The sequence below is a fragment of the Ahaetulla prasina genome, chromosome 2, assembly GCF_028640845.1.
Source record: "Ahaetulla prasina isolate Xishuangbanna chromosome 2, ASM2864084v1, whole genome shotgun sequence".
Taxonomy (NCBI): Eukaryota; Metazoa; Chordata; class Lepidosauria; order Squamata; family Colubridae; genus Ahaetulla; species Ahaetulla prasina.
The window spans coordinates 35,976,324-35,992,765 of record NC_080540.1 but is presented as its reverse complement, the minus strand read 5'-3'; the positions used below and the strand labels follow the sequence as shown (position 1 = coordinate 35,992,765).

The 16,442-nt window shown below is 36.2% G+C and overlaps 1 protein-coding gene across 2 annotated transcripts in view; it reads left to right on the top strand.

Annotated features, from left to right (window-relative positions):
- Positions 1-16,442, top strand: part of CADPS (calcium dependent secretion activator) — a 445,851-nt gene that overhangs the window by 273,480 nt on the left and 155,929 nt on the right. For both annotated transcript variants that reach the window (XM_058171468.1, XM_058171467.1), the window contains exons 14-16: positions 11,718-11,819; positions 13,686-13,749; positions 15,336-15,459. In XM_058171468.1, coding sequence (XP_058027451.1) covers positions 11,718-11,819; positions 13,686-13,749; positions 15,336-15,459 — 290 coding nt within the window. The remainder of the gene's footprint in view (positions 1-11,717; positions 11,820-13,685; positions 13,750-15,335; positions 15,460-16,442) is intronic.

The following is a 16,442-nucleotide window of genomic DNA, read 5'->3' as shown; positions in this document are numbered from 1 at the left end:
TGAAGATAAGAATGCAGGACAGATCCTGGGGCTCACACACATGAGTGGACTGCAATTTTTAAAAATAAATCAATATGTAAGGAATTGTTTCTCTTTTGTTCGGAGGGAGAGGGTCTGGGGGTGTGGCATGCCAGCAGAGTCAAATTAAGCATTTCCAAATTGTTCACCTGCTAAATCCAAAAGGATCGCCATCACTGCTCTAGATTAAGTGCTTTCTATTTCTACACAAACTCTCTCTCACACACATGCACACACACACACACACACAAACATACTGTACATGCCTACCCATTTTGATATCTAGATCAAACTAGATTCTTTTTTTAACTTACTCCTGTATATCGACTTTGCTTATTTCATGAAAGTCACATCAGAGATGAAAATTGTAGGAATCAAAATGCTGGACTGAACGTAGGTTTGATTGGATTCTGCAGGGTTTTTCCATTCATCTGGCGTTATGGAAAGGTACATTGGAGGAATAGCATGAGCATCCTAAATGATTCAAGGCAGAAAAACTGAATAAGGATCATCATTGGCTTTGGCAAAACTAACAAATCAAAAAGAAGCCACCGTGATGAAAATTCTTTAATTTCACAACATATAGACAGATTTAACCATAGTTTCAACTGGGAAAATGTGACCATCCTAGACCAAGCCAAGTCCAAAAATGCCAGGGAATTTCTAGAAACCTGGCACTGCAGCCATCAATAAACACATAGACATTAACAACATCTGTAGACTATGCAAAAGAGACTATTACCCAGCCCAAAAAAGAGAAAAAAAGACTCCAGCACCTCTCCATTAGCAATCAGCACCCAGATCAGCAAACAGCCCAACCAAAGAATCTCTAAGACTGCTCCCACCTACCCCAACAGGAAGACACAAGAATATAAACTGGCAGCAAACTGCACTCCTTACTAGCACTGATGATGGTACCTAATTTGGGTAATGAAACGTCTGCAAGAAAACAGGCAAGCTCAGAGAGAACCAAAGGTTTCCCCACCCCAAGAAGCCATCTTAAAAGCCAAGCACAAATAAGCACTGTGACAATTGCTTTCAGGAAAGAGGTTCCATGGGCAAATTAGGCAGGAGTTGCTTGAAACCAGAAGTGGTTGTGCACATGAGGAGCAACCCGCTTTCATTTTTTTTTCCATTAACAAATTTTTTTTGGAAATGCTTGTTTTGACTCAGCTGCCTGTCTAATGTGATGTGGTTATGTTGTATGAGGTTGGGGCATACAACAAGGCAGATCTGGGCGTGCGTCGTAATAGTCACAGACCTTGTAAATCATTTATGCCATAAAAGACCTTCAATAGGGATAAAGATTTGTGGAATTTATCCTTTAAACTTCACTATTCCAAATTAGATATTCATTTGATTGGGACATCCAAAAATGGATCATAAAAAGTACAAAAGTCACTATATGATTCTTTCAAAGCCATCCTGGGACAAAGTAATGTCAAAAGAATGAACTCATAATGTCTATTTCCAATGGCAAACAATTTGATTTATTTTTTTTAAATTTAAAAGAAATGATTCTGATATATTTGCTTTTAACTGCATACCTAGTCCTGAAAGGCATCCAAGTACAATTAGACCAGGGCATGGTGGGGGAGATGGAGATTCTCAAAAGAAATAGTGAACCCTTGTTCCTAATTATAATTTATAATTAACCTTGTGATTTGCACAAGGAACTTGTCTAAAGAAAATAGAGTCTTTGCTATAAGGAATACATATTCCTTGGTAAGCTTTAAGAACATTTCCATTCTGTGATTAGAATTATAAAATTGAACAGATTTAGGAGAATTCATTTCTCATCTGTAATATGTCTCTATTGGTTGTTTTTTTTAAATTAATGATTAAAAACCTGTGTTAGAAATGCAGTGTCAATTGTAATGGTACCTTTTTTTAGCATAACACTCTTCCTCCTTTTTTATTCCATACCGTCATCTGTACATTGTCATATTTAATTTCTCTGGCAGGATTCCAGCAATATGAAATGAGAAAAAATCTGTTACTGTTGAAATATGTCATTTTTTTTTATTGTATAGGTTGACCGAAATTCATAGTGAGATGCCTACATTGTTTTTGGTCTAATTATTGATGGGATTGAATGGAGGTGTAGACACACTAGAAGTTAAATATTATTTTCTTTGCTTTTGCGTGGGTTTTCTTTTTCTGATTCTGACTCCAATTATACACACATGTAAATACTTCTTTTTTCCATATACAGTATAGCTTTTGCCGTTTAAAATTCAAATTACATATAAGCAGACATTTCTGATTCAATATAGAAAGCAAATATAAAATTTCAGTGATCAAGTTATTATATTAACAGGAGGAACTGGCCAGTAACAGAAATGAGAATTTAAGGTTTTTTTTCCAAATGATTGTGAATAGCTATCAGCAAGAGAAAGTGAAAATCAAAAGAGAGTAAAAAAATCAAAGATCAGAATACCCCAAAATATCCCTGTTAACAGTGATCATTTAACTACATTTAGATTATGTGCCCCTGAATGGTAATTATTGCATATCCGCATCTTCAAGTATATAATACTGAATGAAATACTTTTAATTTTAAGCTCAATCCCTGCAGTTAATTGCTGAATGTATTGTCTTCCCTCTGGATAGATAAGTATCAGCATTTAGCATCACTAGTGAAATCAAAAGATGTGCAGCTGAGTGATAGCGTTTTAAATCTGACCAAAAAAAATTGGAAGTATTATTCTTTCTGACATGGATAAAGATTGGGGATTGTGAGGAGAGTAAAGATGACAGAACTGGTGCTAACCGTTCTAACAAGAACTTGAAAAGCAGCTGACATGACATCTTTCCTATCATACTGCCGAAAATGTCAACTTTGTGAAGGACAGTGAGAAAACGGTTTGCCGAATATCTGAAAGGTAGATTCAAGAGATGTTCTTCATGTCAGATGTAATATAGTCCAGAGCTGTTTGAGAAAGGAAGTTCTTGCAGTTGTGATGGCTCTTAGTTGGCAGGTCCACCCAAACATCCAAATACTATAGCTCTGAAAATGGTTACAGTGGACCTGGAGACTTAAATCTTAAGTTTTCTCAATTTATGATGCACACCAATCAATATTACTGTTGCGTAATATTGCTGCTTGCACTATTATTGCAAGCATACAGACTGGGATCTTGTTGGAACAAAAATATAATTTTAACTATATAAATTACACCCTGGGATAATCCCAGTTTCAAAATTACAGGTAGATTTGGGGGTCAATGAATTTATCCAAGATATTGCAAAAGGAATTTTGGTTACCTAGAATTGCAAACGTTGTACATTCAGGGAAAAAGTGTCTTGATTTCACCGTCTGGTCCAGATTTGTTCATTTTGGAATATGCATTAGCAGCATCTAGAAGAGAAATTATTATCAGTATTTAATTTGCTGTGGATTATCCTTAATTTGCATATATCTTAATTTGCAAATATGATAAGGGGTACCACTACAGTTAATATCAACTTTTTGAGTAAAAAGTTGGAATATCCCATAAAAACAATTGTTTAGCGAATAAATTGCTAGGGGTCTTAAAGAATATTAAAATGCTTTTACAATCTTAGAATGTGATTAATTCAACAATAGATTTATTTTCGTTTACCAGGCACCTGTTTTAAAAGAACCAATTGTCCAATATTGGAAGTATAAACTGGGGGAGGAGGAAGGACAATTATATGATATGGGCTTAACTGTTAGTATATTTTTTTAGATTTCTTTTTACAATTTTTATAATTTTGAAGTAAAAGCTGCGACAAACCTTTGGAACCGGCAGCATAGAAATCCATCAATAAATGAAAAATAAGCAAATGAACATATTCTTGAATTCTATACACAAAGGTTTGAATGTATTGCTACCATATAGCAAGATTTATGGATTTTTTGAGAGTAGCAAAAATCACTACTCTTCCATGTTAGGAATCTTGGCATGTGTTCAGTTTCTATGCACTGGCTTTTGAGTGGAATGGAAAAACTGATCAGTGTTATTTTAGGTGTTCAAGGCTTATTGATGCACCTAAACATTGGGCTGAATGGTTTTTTTAGACTTAGTTTTTGTACTCTTTTTGTTTTCTTTTTCTATGTTTCCTCTTTTAGGAAATTTGAAAGGACAAATGTGAAACTGACACACTCACAATGTGAAAAGAACAAAACTTGGAGTGTAGGGTGGGGTCTTTACATCAGCAGACGTTTTATGTCCATGTCCCAATTTAAAATGCTATACCCAAAATATTTTTCAAATATCACATAGTTCCTTCTCTGTTTGCCAAGTCTAGAGGCACAGCCCCTATGGCCAGCCAAGTTAACAAGATATTTGACTCAGAAATAATAAAAGGATCTCTTCCACTACCACCCAAGTTGCACAGATAAAAATCAATAAGAATCCATCATGGCCAGAACAAATTATTATTCGCTTTACCTGGTAGAGACGTCCTCAATCTATTCAGAATTTTTTGAAGTTCTGAGGGAGAACAGATGTTGTATATCTCTTTCCAATCATATCCTGCCTGTTTTGAGTCAGCTTTGGAAAGAGATGGCTTTGGAAGCTATCAGAACACGGCATAAAGCTTCCATGACCGGATCAAACACCTCCTTCAATCTTAAAAGGAAAATCTCATTCCTCCTTTGGTCCCAAGAAGGCATTTCCGTGGTGGCACAGTGGCTAGAATGCAGTAATGCAGGCTACTTCTGCTGACTGCCATTATGACATAACCTGATTGCCTCACTTTTCCTATTGGCCTGCAAAGTCATGCCAGTCTTTATTTAGAAATCATATTTTTCATCCAACTGTTGTTCAATTGCTCAGTCATGACCAACTCTTCATGACCCCATGGACCTCAACACATCAGGGCGCCCTGTCCTCTACTGTCTTCCAAAACTATCTAATTATCTCATCCTCTGCTGTCCTCTTCTTCTTTTCTTTCTCAACAATATGGACTTTTCCAGTGAGTCCTCTCTTCTCATGTGGTAGCCAGAGTATTTGAGCTTCTGCTTCAATATCTGTCCTTCCAAAGAACAGTTATGTGACGACCTTGCAGTCCAAGGGGCATTCAAGAGTTTCTTCCAACACTGTAATTTGAAAGCCTTAATTCTTCAGTGCTCAGCCTTCCTTATAGTCTAATTATCACAGCCATACATTACTAGTACTACTATTTTACCTATATTTCATTCAGTAGTTCTGGTTTTATAAATATGCAACTGAAGAGTTTGAAGCTTACAGAAAAGAGCCGAGGTGGTGCAGTGGTTAGAGTGCAGTATTGCAGGCTACTTCAGCTGACTGCTAGCTGCAGTTCGGCAGTTCAAATCTCACTGGCTCAAGGTTGATGCAGCTTTCCATCCTTCTGAGGTGGATAAAATGAGGACCCAGATTGTTGGGGGCAATATGTTGACTCTGTAAAACTGCTTAGAGAGGGCTGTAAATGCTCTATGAAGCAGTATATAAGTGCTATTGCTATTGCTATTTTAAATATTAGGTGTCTATGACCGCAATTTCTTTCAAATTTTTCGTCTAAAAAAGAAAATCCCAATTTATTTTTGAAAAAGAGTACATAGGATTCCCACTGAGACTTTTTTCTATTAATGTTCAGTGAAATATGTATAGTAGTATCAGTGATTTCCACAGTAGCAAAAGCAGAAAGATCTTTTTAACAGGTTGGCACATAACAAACACTGTGAGCATTTCCAGTGTTCTATTAGTAGAATCATCATTCTAATTTGGCTATCCACTATACACATAATTCGTGGTTTTGCAGTAAAAATACCAAAAATTAAATCTTTCAATACTGTTTTTTATAAAATGTTTGTACCTGTCCAAAGTTTAATTAATTTAATAAAGCATGGCAGAATAATGCCCTTATTAGGATCATTCAAAAATTAACAAAGTCCCCAACCACTCTTCAGGCTATGTCAACTATAGACAACAGCTTCCATTAGCCTTGTCCAGCATGGTCAATGGAAAATACAAAGGTTGGAGTCCAATGATATTGGGTGGGTGGTCATGATGTGATTTCATAGGATTATGGAGTTAAAAGATACCTTGGAGTGTGGGAATCCTCAGATTTACCTACAAACCATCAGTGATGAAGCATCCACAGTTTCACTGATTAACTGCTGTCATTATCAAGTTTTCTTGTCCTATCATTAGGCACTATGGTAGCCTCTTTCCTTTAAGGATTGTCTCCCTTTCATATCTCCCTTTAGTCTTTTTTATATTAATATCCAATTACTTAACTACTCTTCATAGCAATAGCACTTAGACTTATATACCGCTTCACAGTGCTTTACAGTCCTCTCTAAGGGGTTTACAGAGTCATCATATTGCCACCAACAATCTGGTCCTCATTTTACCAACCTCGGAAGGATGGAAGGCTGAGTCAACTTTGAGCCTGGTGAGATTCGATCTGCCAAATTGCAGGCAACCGGCAGTCAGCAGAAGTAGCCTGCAGTACTGCATCCTAATCACTGGGCTACCTCGGCTCTAGGACTTAGCTTTCAAGCCACTCATCACTTTTGTTGCTCTTCTCAGGAGTCTTTCCAGTTTCTCAACATCCTTCTTGAATTGTGGTGATGCAAACTGGACCAAATATTCCAAGTGCAATATGGGATAGAGAAAATATAATTTGAGGAATAGATAAAATGTAGTTTCACAATTAAAATGAATATATTTTTCATTCACATGTCCTTTCGTGATGGGGACAGGATTAATTTGTCATTTAATGTAGTAAGGAACCTATATAACAAGTTTATCATCAGGTAATATTTGGATTGGATATGATCCTCTGCCTTATGAACTCTTGTTGTAGTAAGATTTTTGACGATGGATGTCTTTATCCTTAAGTTTGGATAACCCAATCTTCTAGGTTCAGTCTTCTAGCAGCAATGAATGTTCCTGAAAATCTGGAGGAGTTCCCCATCTTTCTCAATATTTTGTTACCCACTTGCCAGAGGGTAGAATAAAAAATTGGATAAGGATGATAGGAAGATTAATAAATCCTCTGCAAGTTAGCACGCTCAACTGCCAAATCCTTCTTTCTCAAGAAACTGCATACTAGCACAATGGAAGTACCTTGAGATATGAACTTTCCAGCTCCTTTCAGTTAATTCTTAACAGAAACATAACAAAGGGCATCCTAAATTATAATGATAATTCACTGAGTAGTAAAACCAAAGCTAATTACAAAAATGCAGGGGTTATGGTGGGTGATGAAACATTAGATTTCCATGACAATAGCTAGGATATCCAAAAAGAAAAAAAAGGATACCAACTAAAGTTTTTTTTTTTTTATTTTATTTTATTTTGTCACAACGGTATATATAAGCATAAGCATGAGGTATATATAATATATAAGCATATATATGAGTATAAGTATATAATAACTATATAAATTGGATATAATGAAAGGAAACATGCGCTTTTGCATGCCCCTTACAGACCTCTTAGGAATGGGGTGAGGTCAAGAGTAGACAGTTTTTGGTTAAAGCTTTGGGGATTTTGAGTAGATATCACAGAGTCTGGTAGTGTGTTCCAAGCATTAACAACTCTGTTACTGAAGTCATATTTTCTGCAATCAAGATTGAAGCGGTTAACATTAAGTTTAAATCTATTGTTTGCTCTTGTATTGTTGTGATTGAAGCTGAAGTAATCCTCAACAGGAAGGACAGTGCCAAATGAGGATCAGTTTAACCCAATGGCTCTCTTCTAGTGTAAGAGCTTCCGGTCTGAATTTGAAAAATCTACAAGTTGTTTTGACTAGCACAATTCCAAGTCCGTTTTGCTTGAAAACAAACCCTACTGAGCTTGTTGGGGCCATTTCCAAAGCAAAGGTTCCCACCTTATTATGACAAACTGAACAAATGGAATAAAGAGCCTTTGTTCATTTGCCTCCACAGACTAGCACTGGCACTCTCTGCAAATGATGATAAAATTTGCTCCCATTGAAGTCAGCAGAAAACAGCGAGCTGGAAATAGAATAGTTCCTGTGTTGGACTAGGGATGGGCAGAATGCCCTATTTCCACTCCCTGGCATTTAAAACTTTTTCATTGGGGAGTGTTTTGTGGAATGCAGCAAAATAAGCAGCAGTCTGCTGCTCTGATCCTCAGCACAATTGGAAGCAACTTATCTTGCAATGTGTTCAGAATCTAAGTGTCAGCCATGGCCATCTGTAGCCATTGGTTACCATTTTGTCTTCTTGGAATCAGCCGCTTTCTCTGTAGTAAGCATGTCAAGTTTGCCATAAGTTTTAAATTGATGTCTTGAACTAAGGAAGGAGTAGCATAAAAGAGCAAGTTTTCTAGCCACATTTTGCTTTGTTTTACATTTCTACTCATATCAAGACATTTTTCAGTAAAACACTTCGTAGGTTATTGCTTCAATCAGGGAAAAATTCACACATTTCATTTAATAATAGTGTGAGAACATGAGATGGGCAACTATATCACCTCCTATTTGGATTCTCCCTCATTGGGCAATTGGCTGACACATTAAGAGGCAGTGATCTGTGAGAACTGATCATGCAATAACTAGTGGTAACAGATTTACACGTTCACGTTATCAAGCAATAGTTGCAATTATCACATTGATAACATATTGTATACTTACTGAGTTTTATCAGTAAACAATGTGTTTGTATATTTTAGAATAATTAGTCTGGAAAACTAAGTTCTTTAAAATAAGCAGAGATTTGGAAATTAGCACCGAGGCTTTTTTCATTACTATTATTTCTATTCAAAATGAGTCCTTCTATTTGACTCTTGGCGAAGCAACGCTAAACAAACCCATCGTTTCAGAAAGTAAGCTGTTGTTTCACTTTATGATTGTAAGAATTCTTGCTCATCAAAACTAAACCAATTTGTGGGGGGGAAGGTTAAACAGCAGGCTGAATTTTTATAGGTAGTATTTTGGCATATATTTAATCAAAACAAAGCCCAAATTGTCTTGCTAGGGTTAGGTGCAGTCTTCTAATAATATTAATAGCATAACAAGGTTATGCCCAGAACTCATTGAATGCAAGGAAATCTTGCTGGTATCATTGAAGCATTGGTGTACAGGATTACTGAGAGCTACTGCAGCCATAATCAATTCATTTTAATAGAATTTTCTTATTTCTTATCAACTCTTATTTTCCTCCTGTAACTTGCATGCACTAGGGGGATCTGCTCTGGAGATCTTCCTTGAAAGCATATGAAGAAGACAAGACTAAAAAGTGTCATTGCACTTATGCCTTAAGCCTCAGTGAAAGGTTTACTATTTATTTTCCCCATTTAATTTTTTTTAATCCAAATCTTCATTATTATTTTCTTTTAAAAAAAAAGTTAAGAATTCATTTTAAAACGCCAAGCTTATATACCCTGCTAGTAATGTTCATTTAATCATATGTCTTTTTATGTATTGGTAGTTTGAGTTATTTGAATCTTTTGGTCATAAATTGACTATACAGATTGCAGTTGGAAAAAAAATCTTGGGAACATTTTGGGTCTTTAAAAGGAACATAAAGCTTCCCAATTAACCCTTGACAGGAGGTTCATTACAAGCTTCGTAATCCCTTGCCAAGTCTTTTGTGTCGCAAAACTAGCCCGGTACCAAGGATTTAGGAAGCTTAATCCAAACATGGAGGGGGGCTTTAAATAAAAAGCATTTATTCAGTTTTAAGACTTACATTATCTTTAAAAGCAGGTACTTTCAGCTACATCCTACACCCTACACACAAATACACAAATGCTTGTGATATTGATTGCTCATAGGAAAAAGGAATTCTAGTCTGAGTAGGAGCAGGTTGGGGTAATCAGGAGATTTTACACACACACACACACACACACACACACATGCAGAGAGAGAGAGAGAGAGAGATGTTGTGGCAGCAATGAATAGGGATACAAAAGCGTGTTTTTGGATACTCTCGGGCCCTTCCTCTTTGTTACATAAACACCGATAAATAATAGAAATGCCTAATATTTATCCCAGCAAAGGACTAATTTAGCTACTTTGTAGGCACAAGATCCATAGATAAACATTAGGAAGATAAAGGCACTTGTCTTTCAAAAGGAAATATAAGAACATAGATTTCTTATCCATTTCCAGGGGGGGAAACCAGCGATAAGAGCTTTTTAACAGGGAAACAGATCGCTTTGGAAAATGATGAATTTTCCTTTACTGGCGGTGTTTAAACAGAGAGTAGATGGATACACAACTGTTAGGGAAGCTATAAAGGTGGACTCAGTAGAGAACTGGAGTAGATGAGTTCCAAAGTCCTTGCAAATGGCTGCATGCTGTTAAAGGCAAAAGATGTTCATCGTTCTTTTCAATCTTGAATAAGATATTTGCAGGAAAGGTATTAATAAGTTACCTTCTTGACTATTAGTATCTCATCTCTTTACACACTAAAGCTGATACAATATTGTGTCCTATGCTAATGAGTTGGGAGCCATCCAGAATGGGTTGGAAGCTGGGCAGCTATATAAATGTTTTAAATGAAATAAGTAAATTAGATATTATAGCAGTGGTGTCAAATATCGTTATCCAGAATTATAATCTTTGGTTCTGGTGACTGTTTATTCAACTATTACTTTAGATAAAGCATTTTGATTTAAGCTGGTCTTACGCTTACATTATTTACAAATCAGAAGACATCTACCACTTGTTCAGATAAGTATTTAATGAATTCAGTATTAGCAACTGTGATTGTTGATGTTAAAAGAAAATACATCCTTTTTGTAATTATCAAGATAGGTTATTGTTTGTCTACTTTAACAAGATCTTTGATACTTCCCCAGGGAAAAACAATCGTTTCTATTAAAGCTACTGTTCCTCATATTTCTTATATGTCACCTCTCACCTTTAATTTACTAATTGATGAACACATGGGGTTTTCAAAGGTTTAGACCCAGATGGGAATTTTAAAAAACATATTGGAAGAAAACGATGAAAACCTACTTTAGTAAACCTGTCAAGAAAACTACAGGAGTCAAGGATATTGTTTTCCTCATCTAAAATGTTGACTGGGCATGTGCTTGTTTCAGAAGCATAGAAGCACCCATTCTCCACCCCTGCACTTCCTAAAGTCTACTGCCAAGATTGATACACTCAGAAAATGAACCTCAAAAGCTACAATATTCAGTAATTTTAGTTTTGCACTTCCTGCCATGAATGATCACAAGTATTTCCTGATCTGTATGGGGGTAATTTAAGCATGTCTTGATGAAAAATGGTGTTTATGATAAAAAAAATATATTTCCAAACTGGTTTATAAAATATGATATATGAAAAGGAAGGCATATGGTTTCTATAGAAAGGCAGAGACTCAGCAAAACTTCTTAGCTCATTAACTTCAATCTAAAATTGTGTAGTGTAATCCACACAGTTTAGGTGTTTTGATCAGCAGGACTACATAGTGTACAGGGGAAATCAAAATAAGGGAGGAGATTCTCTGTTCAGAGGTTTATACATGTTACAAAGTCTGGAGGACTCCATCAGCAATTTCAAGTGTTTGTAATTGAAATGATGCTATTTCATTTGATGAAATAGCATCATTTGAATTGATCATTGAATTGAATTGAATTGAATTGAATTGAACTGATTCAATTCAAATGATGCTATTTCACACCATTTTTTTAAAAAAAATTAAAAGTGTAAAAAAATGCACGCTTTGGATTACAGTGGTGGTGAAGACAGCTTTCAAGTTATTCATAGTGTTTTTTCTTCAGGCCTGATGGAATAGGAACAGTAACAGTAGAAGAAAAAGAGCAGTTTGAAGAAATCAAAGAGCGGCTGCGATTGTTATTGGAAAATCAAATCACGCATTTTAGGTAATAATGGCTATTTCAATTTCCAAACCGGGAGTCATGTCCTCAAGTTTCCACTGTTGGAGTTATCATGGCTTGCTTAAGCAGTAGCAATTCATTAAGAGTTGTAGACAGAATGCTTAGGAGAAGAACTTGCAATTTTAAGCTGTAAATTTACCATTACTCCAGGTTGATCCAATTCCACTTAAATTTATCAATGGTTGAAATCGATTGTTATGTGAGTAACATTCCATTTAGGAATGGAAGACTTCCTAAAGAAAACAGTTCTTAAAATTGTTTCTTCCTCTTTAAAGTCTCCTAACCTGAAACTCTTATTGGGAGAGTTTTGTGATCTTTTTGGATGTATCTTGAGATGAGGAATATAACAGGAAGGAGACATCTTGCTTTTTGCATCAGTAGATAAAAGCCATCCCCCCCAAGAGGAAATACCCCAAATGTTTTACTAGAACTTCAATCTTCCCATTGGAGCCATCATCTTGACTTTCATGATCATGCCCTTATACAAACACAGGTAGTCCTTGACACAACCATTCATATAGCGACTGTTCAAAGTTACAATGACACTGAGGAAAGTAACTTACATCTGGTCCTCACACTTGTGACCATCACAGCATCCCCACAGTCACATGTCCAAAATTTAGGCAGTTGGCAACCAGCATGTATTTACAATGGTTGCAGCATCCTGGGGCCATATGATCATCTGTTTCACTGGCTTCTGGCAAACAAAGCCAATGGGGAAGTTGGATTCACTGAATGACCACATGACTCTCTTAACAAACTTCAGTGATTCACTTAACAACTGAGGCAAAAAAAATGTGGTAAAATCAGGCACAACTCAATTAGCAAACACTTTCCTTAGCAACGTGCTGGTTGCTGACATTCTGGTTCCAAATGTAGTCATAGGTTGAGGATTATCTATATTTATTAATTAAACTGATGATACGGTGATAGGCAGGTTTTGGCTCACATTTTGTGTTTAAAACCAAAACAGCTGTTTTCTTTACCTAGGGACAATGACTATGGACCTATGGTCCCAATGACAATATGGGACATAATATGACCATATTATAATGTTGTCTGGGGTTTTTTTCTTCCTTTTGCCTTTCTCCTTATTACTAGCAATTGTCTACTCTTTTTCCTCATGCCCTTTTCTCTCTTTGATTCAAGCTTGGAGAAGCCCATTTTCTCTGAAACAATCATGTAGTTACAGGATTAATAGGTATCGTTGCTCCTAATTCATCTTAAATGTACCAGTGAGCCATGATACAAAATCCAGGCTCCAAAAGCAACCATCAAATTATTAATTTGAAGAAATCGAAAGAGATATGTACAGAATAGGTAAACTAGTACAACTGTCTTGCTTGGTATTCCCTCTGCTCTACCTGTAAACATCACTTCCAATTTGAAATCCTCCCTTGTCTCAGTTGCTTTCCTCATAGAACTCCAAGTATCATATCAAGAGAATGTTTGTGAGCACAAAACATATACCCATCTCCCAGCTAATTTGGGAATTAATCAACATTGTTCATATTTATTGGCATGATAACTCCACAGTCTCAACAAATACAATTGTAATGGTATAAATTATATGTGAAGTAATTCTGGATCTAGCCATAACTCATTTCCTGTGTTTAACCAAGATTTCAATTTATCTGAGCCTTGCACATCTTCTTCATTCATTAAAAATTTTAGATTTTTCTTAAAAGGCATTAACTTAAATGTTCAGCTCAAATCCTGTAGTTTCATTTAAGCTAGTGTTTGTTGATGCAGAAATTTAGATGAAAGTAGGCAGGGAAAGCTAATTTGTCAAATTTGAGCTACATAAAGTAATATGTGGTAAAAATATTTTAAACTATGTATTATTTCTAGGTATTGCTTCCCATTTGGCCGACCAGAAGGAGCTTTAAAAGCCACTTTATCACTCCTGGAACGGGTAAGCATAAGATCAATATCTCAGGGGCTGCCACAAAGGAGAGGGGGTCACCAAAGCACCTGAGGGTAGAACAAGAAGCAATGGGTGGAAACTAATCAAGGAGAGACGCAACTTAGAACTAAGAAGAAATTTCCTGACAATTAGAACAATTAATCAGTAGAACAACTTGCCTCCAGGAGTTATAAATGCTCCAACATCGGAAGTTTTTAAGAAGAGATTGGACATCCTTTTGTCTGAAATGATCTAGGGTTTCCTGCTTGAGCAGGAGGTTGGACTAGAAGACCTGCAAGGTCTCTTCCAAATTTGTTATTTTGTTACAATTGTTGAAAAGCTAAGGCAATGAGCTAGTTTCCATATTTGGCTGCCTTCATCTAGTAGGATTTAAATTGGATTCGATTATATTGGTTTGAAGAGAGGAAGTTAATTTGCCTCTCCATCCTCTTGGAAACGATGACCGGGAGAAATATTTTTTCTCCTGGTGTGCATAATTTTATTAATCCTACTTTCATCCTAAGCATTGTATACACTAGTTTACATGGTTGGACTTACTCAAGTTGTCCTTCCAGGAGTTATGGTCTTCCCAGTAGCTCCACCATATCTGAAGTAATTGACCTATCCATTCAGTGACGCTTCATAGATAGAGACTGAGCTGTGTTTTGATTATGGTCATGCATAGAACACTGAGCTACTTTTCTCCTAAACGAAAAGCCATTATTTCATTGTGGAGAGTGAAGGCTGCTCTTCGCTCAGCAATACACCAAGGAGAGAATGAATCTTTCTATCTGCAGCCCCTGCAGAAATCTATTCTAGAGGTTGAAGAGATTCTCTGAAGCCGATCTGAGGTGACTGATGGTTGCATATAAAGCCTGTGCCTTGCACAGCCATGGATTCGATTCAAATCATCAGCGTATGGAAATTACATTTGGAGGCTTGATGTTCTAAATTATGGTTTCATATAATTAAAACATTCTATAAATCATAAAAAACCAATCTGTACTCCTATCACATAATCCATGGTATTTTATTTCATGGAGCTGTGACTTTTTTTTTAATTGGTGTGTACATTAATGCCATATGCAGGGCTGATTTCACAGCCATAAAATTCTTTGAAACTGTAAATACCAGAGACATTAGGTTTCAAAACCAGGCAGTCCTGTAGCATCTTAAGAACTGTATTATTTATTATGGCTGGAGTTTCATCAACTGGTAAAATCAGATGATATTGCTCTATTATGTTGCAGTATAAGAACATAATTCATTTCCAGATATGGTCAAAAATCGATCTTGGTAAAGACGAAAGGAAATTGTGACTTTGAGATGCCATGTAGACATTTTATAAAATGCGCATCTTACATAGATTTGTTGCACATCCTTCGTCATTTCATGCAGTGTTTCAAATATAAATTACAAAAGCAGATTGCGGGCCTCAGAGACCAAGTCCAAATGCTTCAAAGACCAATGGATAAGGCTACTGCTGACTTCTTTTGTGGCCAGAAGAGGGAGACAAAGGGCATTGGGAGGGTAGATGATTTTACAAATAATAATAATTAAGAAGACATAATAAACCAATGCTTCCTTATATCAAGGTTTTGATGAAGGACATAGTTACTCCTGTTCCTCAAGAGGAGGTAAAAGCTGTCATCCGTAAATGCTTAGAACAAGCTGCATTGACTAACTATACCCGGCTATCAGAATATGCAAAAATCGAAGGTAAGGTAAATTTAATTCTTAACTTCAGTGTTAGCGTCCTCTTTCAGAGAAGGAGATTTTGAAAAGCTGCATTAAAAATAAAGAACATCTGCATATATCATTACCAGATAAGCAGACGTAAATAGATTTTTAAAACATAAAGCAAAATGGAGACAAGAATAATCCTGCATAGAACAGTAATCAAAATCCGGCATAAATTTCCCTCCTCCCCCACACACCAAAAAAAAGAGTAAAGTCAACATATCACTGCTGGTGACAGTGGGTTCATTGGACAATTGAATGAGCAGAAACTCAGAAATGTTTGCATGGCACTTGTTTCTTTAGAAGCTAATTAAAAATGTCTATTTTTCCCCTGGATAATGTTTGCCACCTTCCCTTTTTGTATAGCAGCTCCTGTCAAGTCAGTTGGCCTTGTGCTGGCTTCAGATCTCATTCTTGTCACTCTAAATTTGCCGCAGATGATATTGCTGACCTTTTACATTAGGAAAGAATAACAATTAGTGACCAAAGACACATGTAGCCATCAAAAAGACATTTTAAAACTTGCTTGAAGATACGCTTTTGGCAGGAATCTAATTATACATGCGAATAGATCTTTAATGCATTCATCAATTTTCATTGTTACTCAGTTGTTGCTGAATAGTAATGTAAAAACTCCCGGTTAAATATCTTGCTGTGAAATGTGAAACGTGGAATCATGCAATATGGATGGTGGTTTCTTGTCCTGTATGAGCCGTGAAGCTTTACTGTGTTCACTTCGAGGAATAACACTGGCAGAATGAATATCACTATTCAATTTCTTTCTTCTAGTCCTTGCTTGTCAGAAGGTCTGTTGTGATAAGTCACATATTTCCAGGGTCTGTACACTGATATACTTCCTCTCTCTTTCAATGTTTTTCCCCCCATTGACAATGCAAATTGTGTACCAGTGGTAATGAATTCATTGTTATGCATCCAGTGAGAAACACTTAAGAATTGGGCAC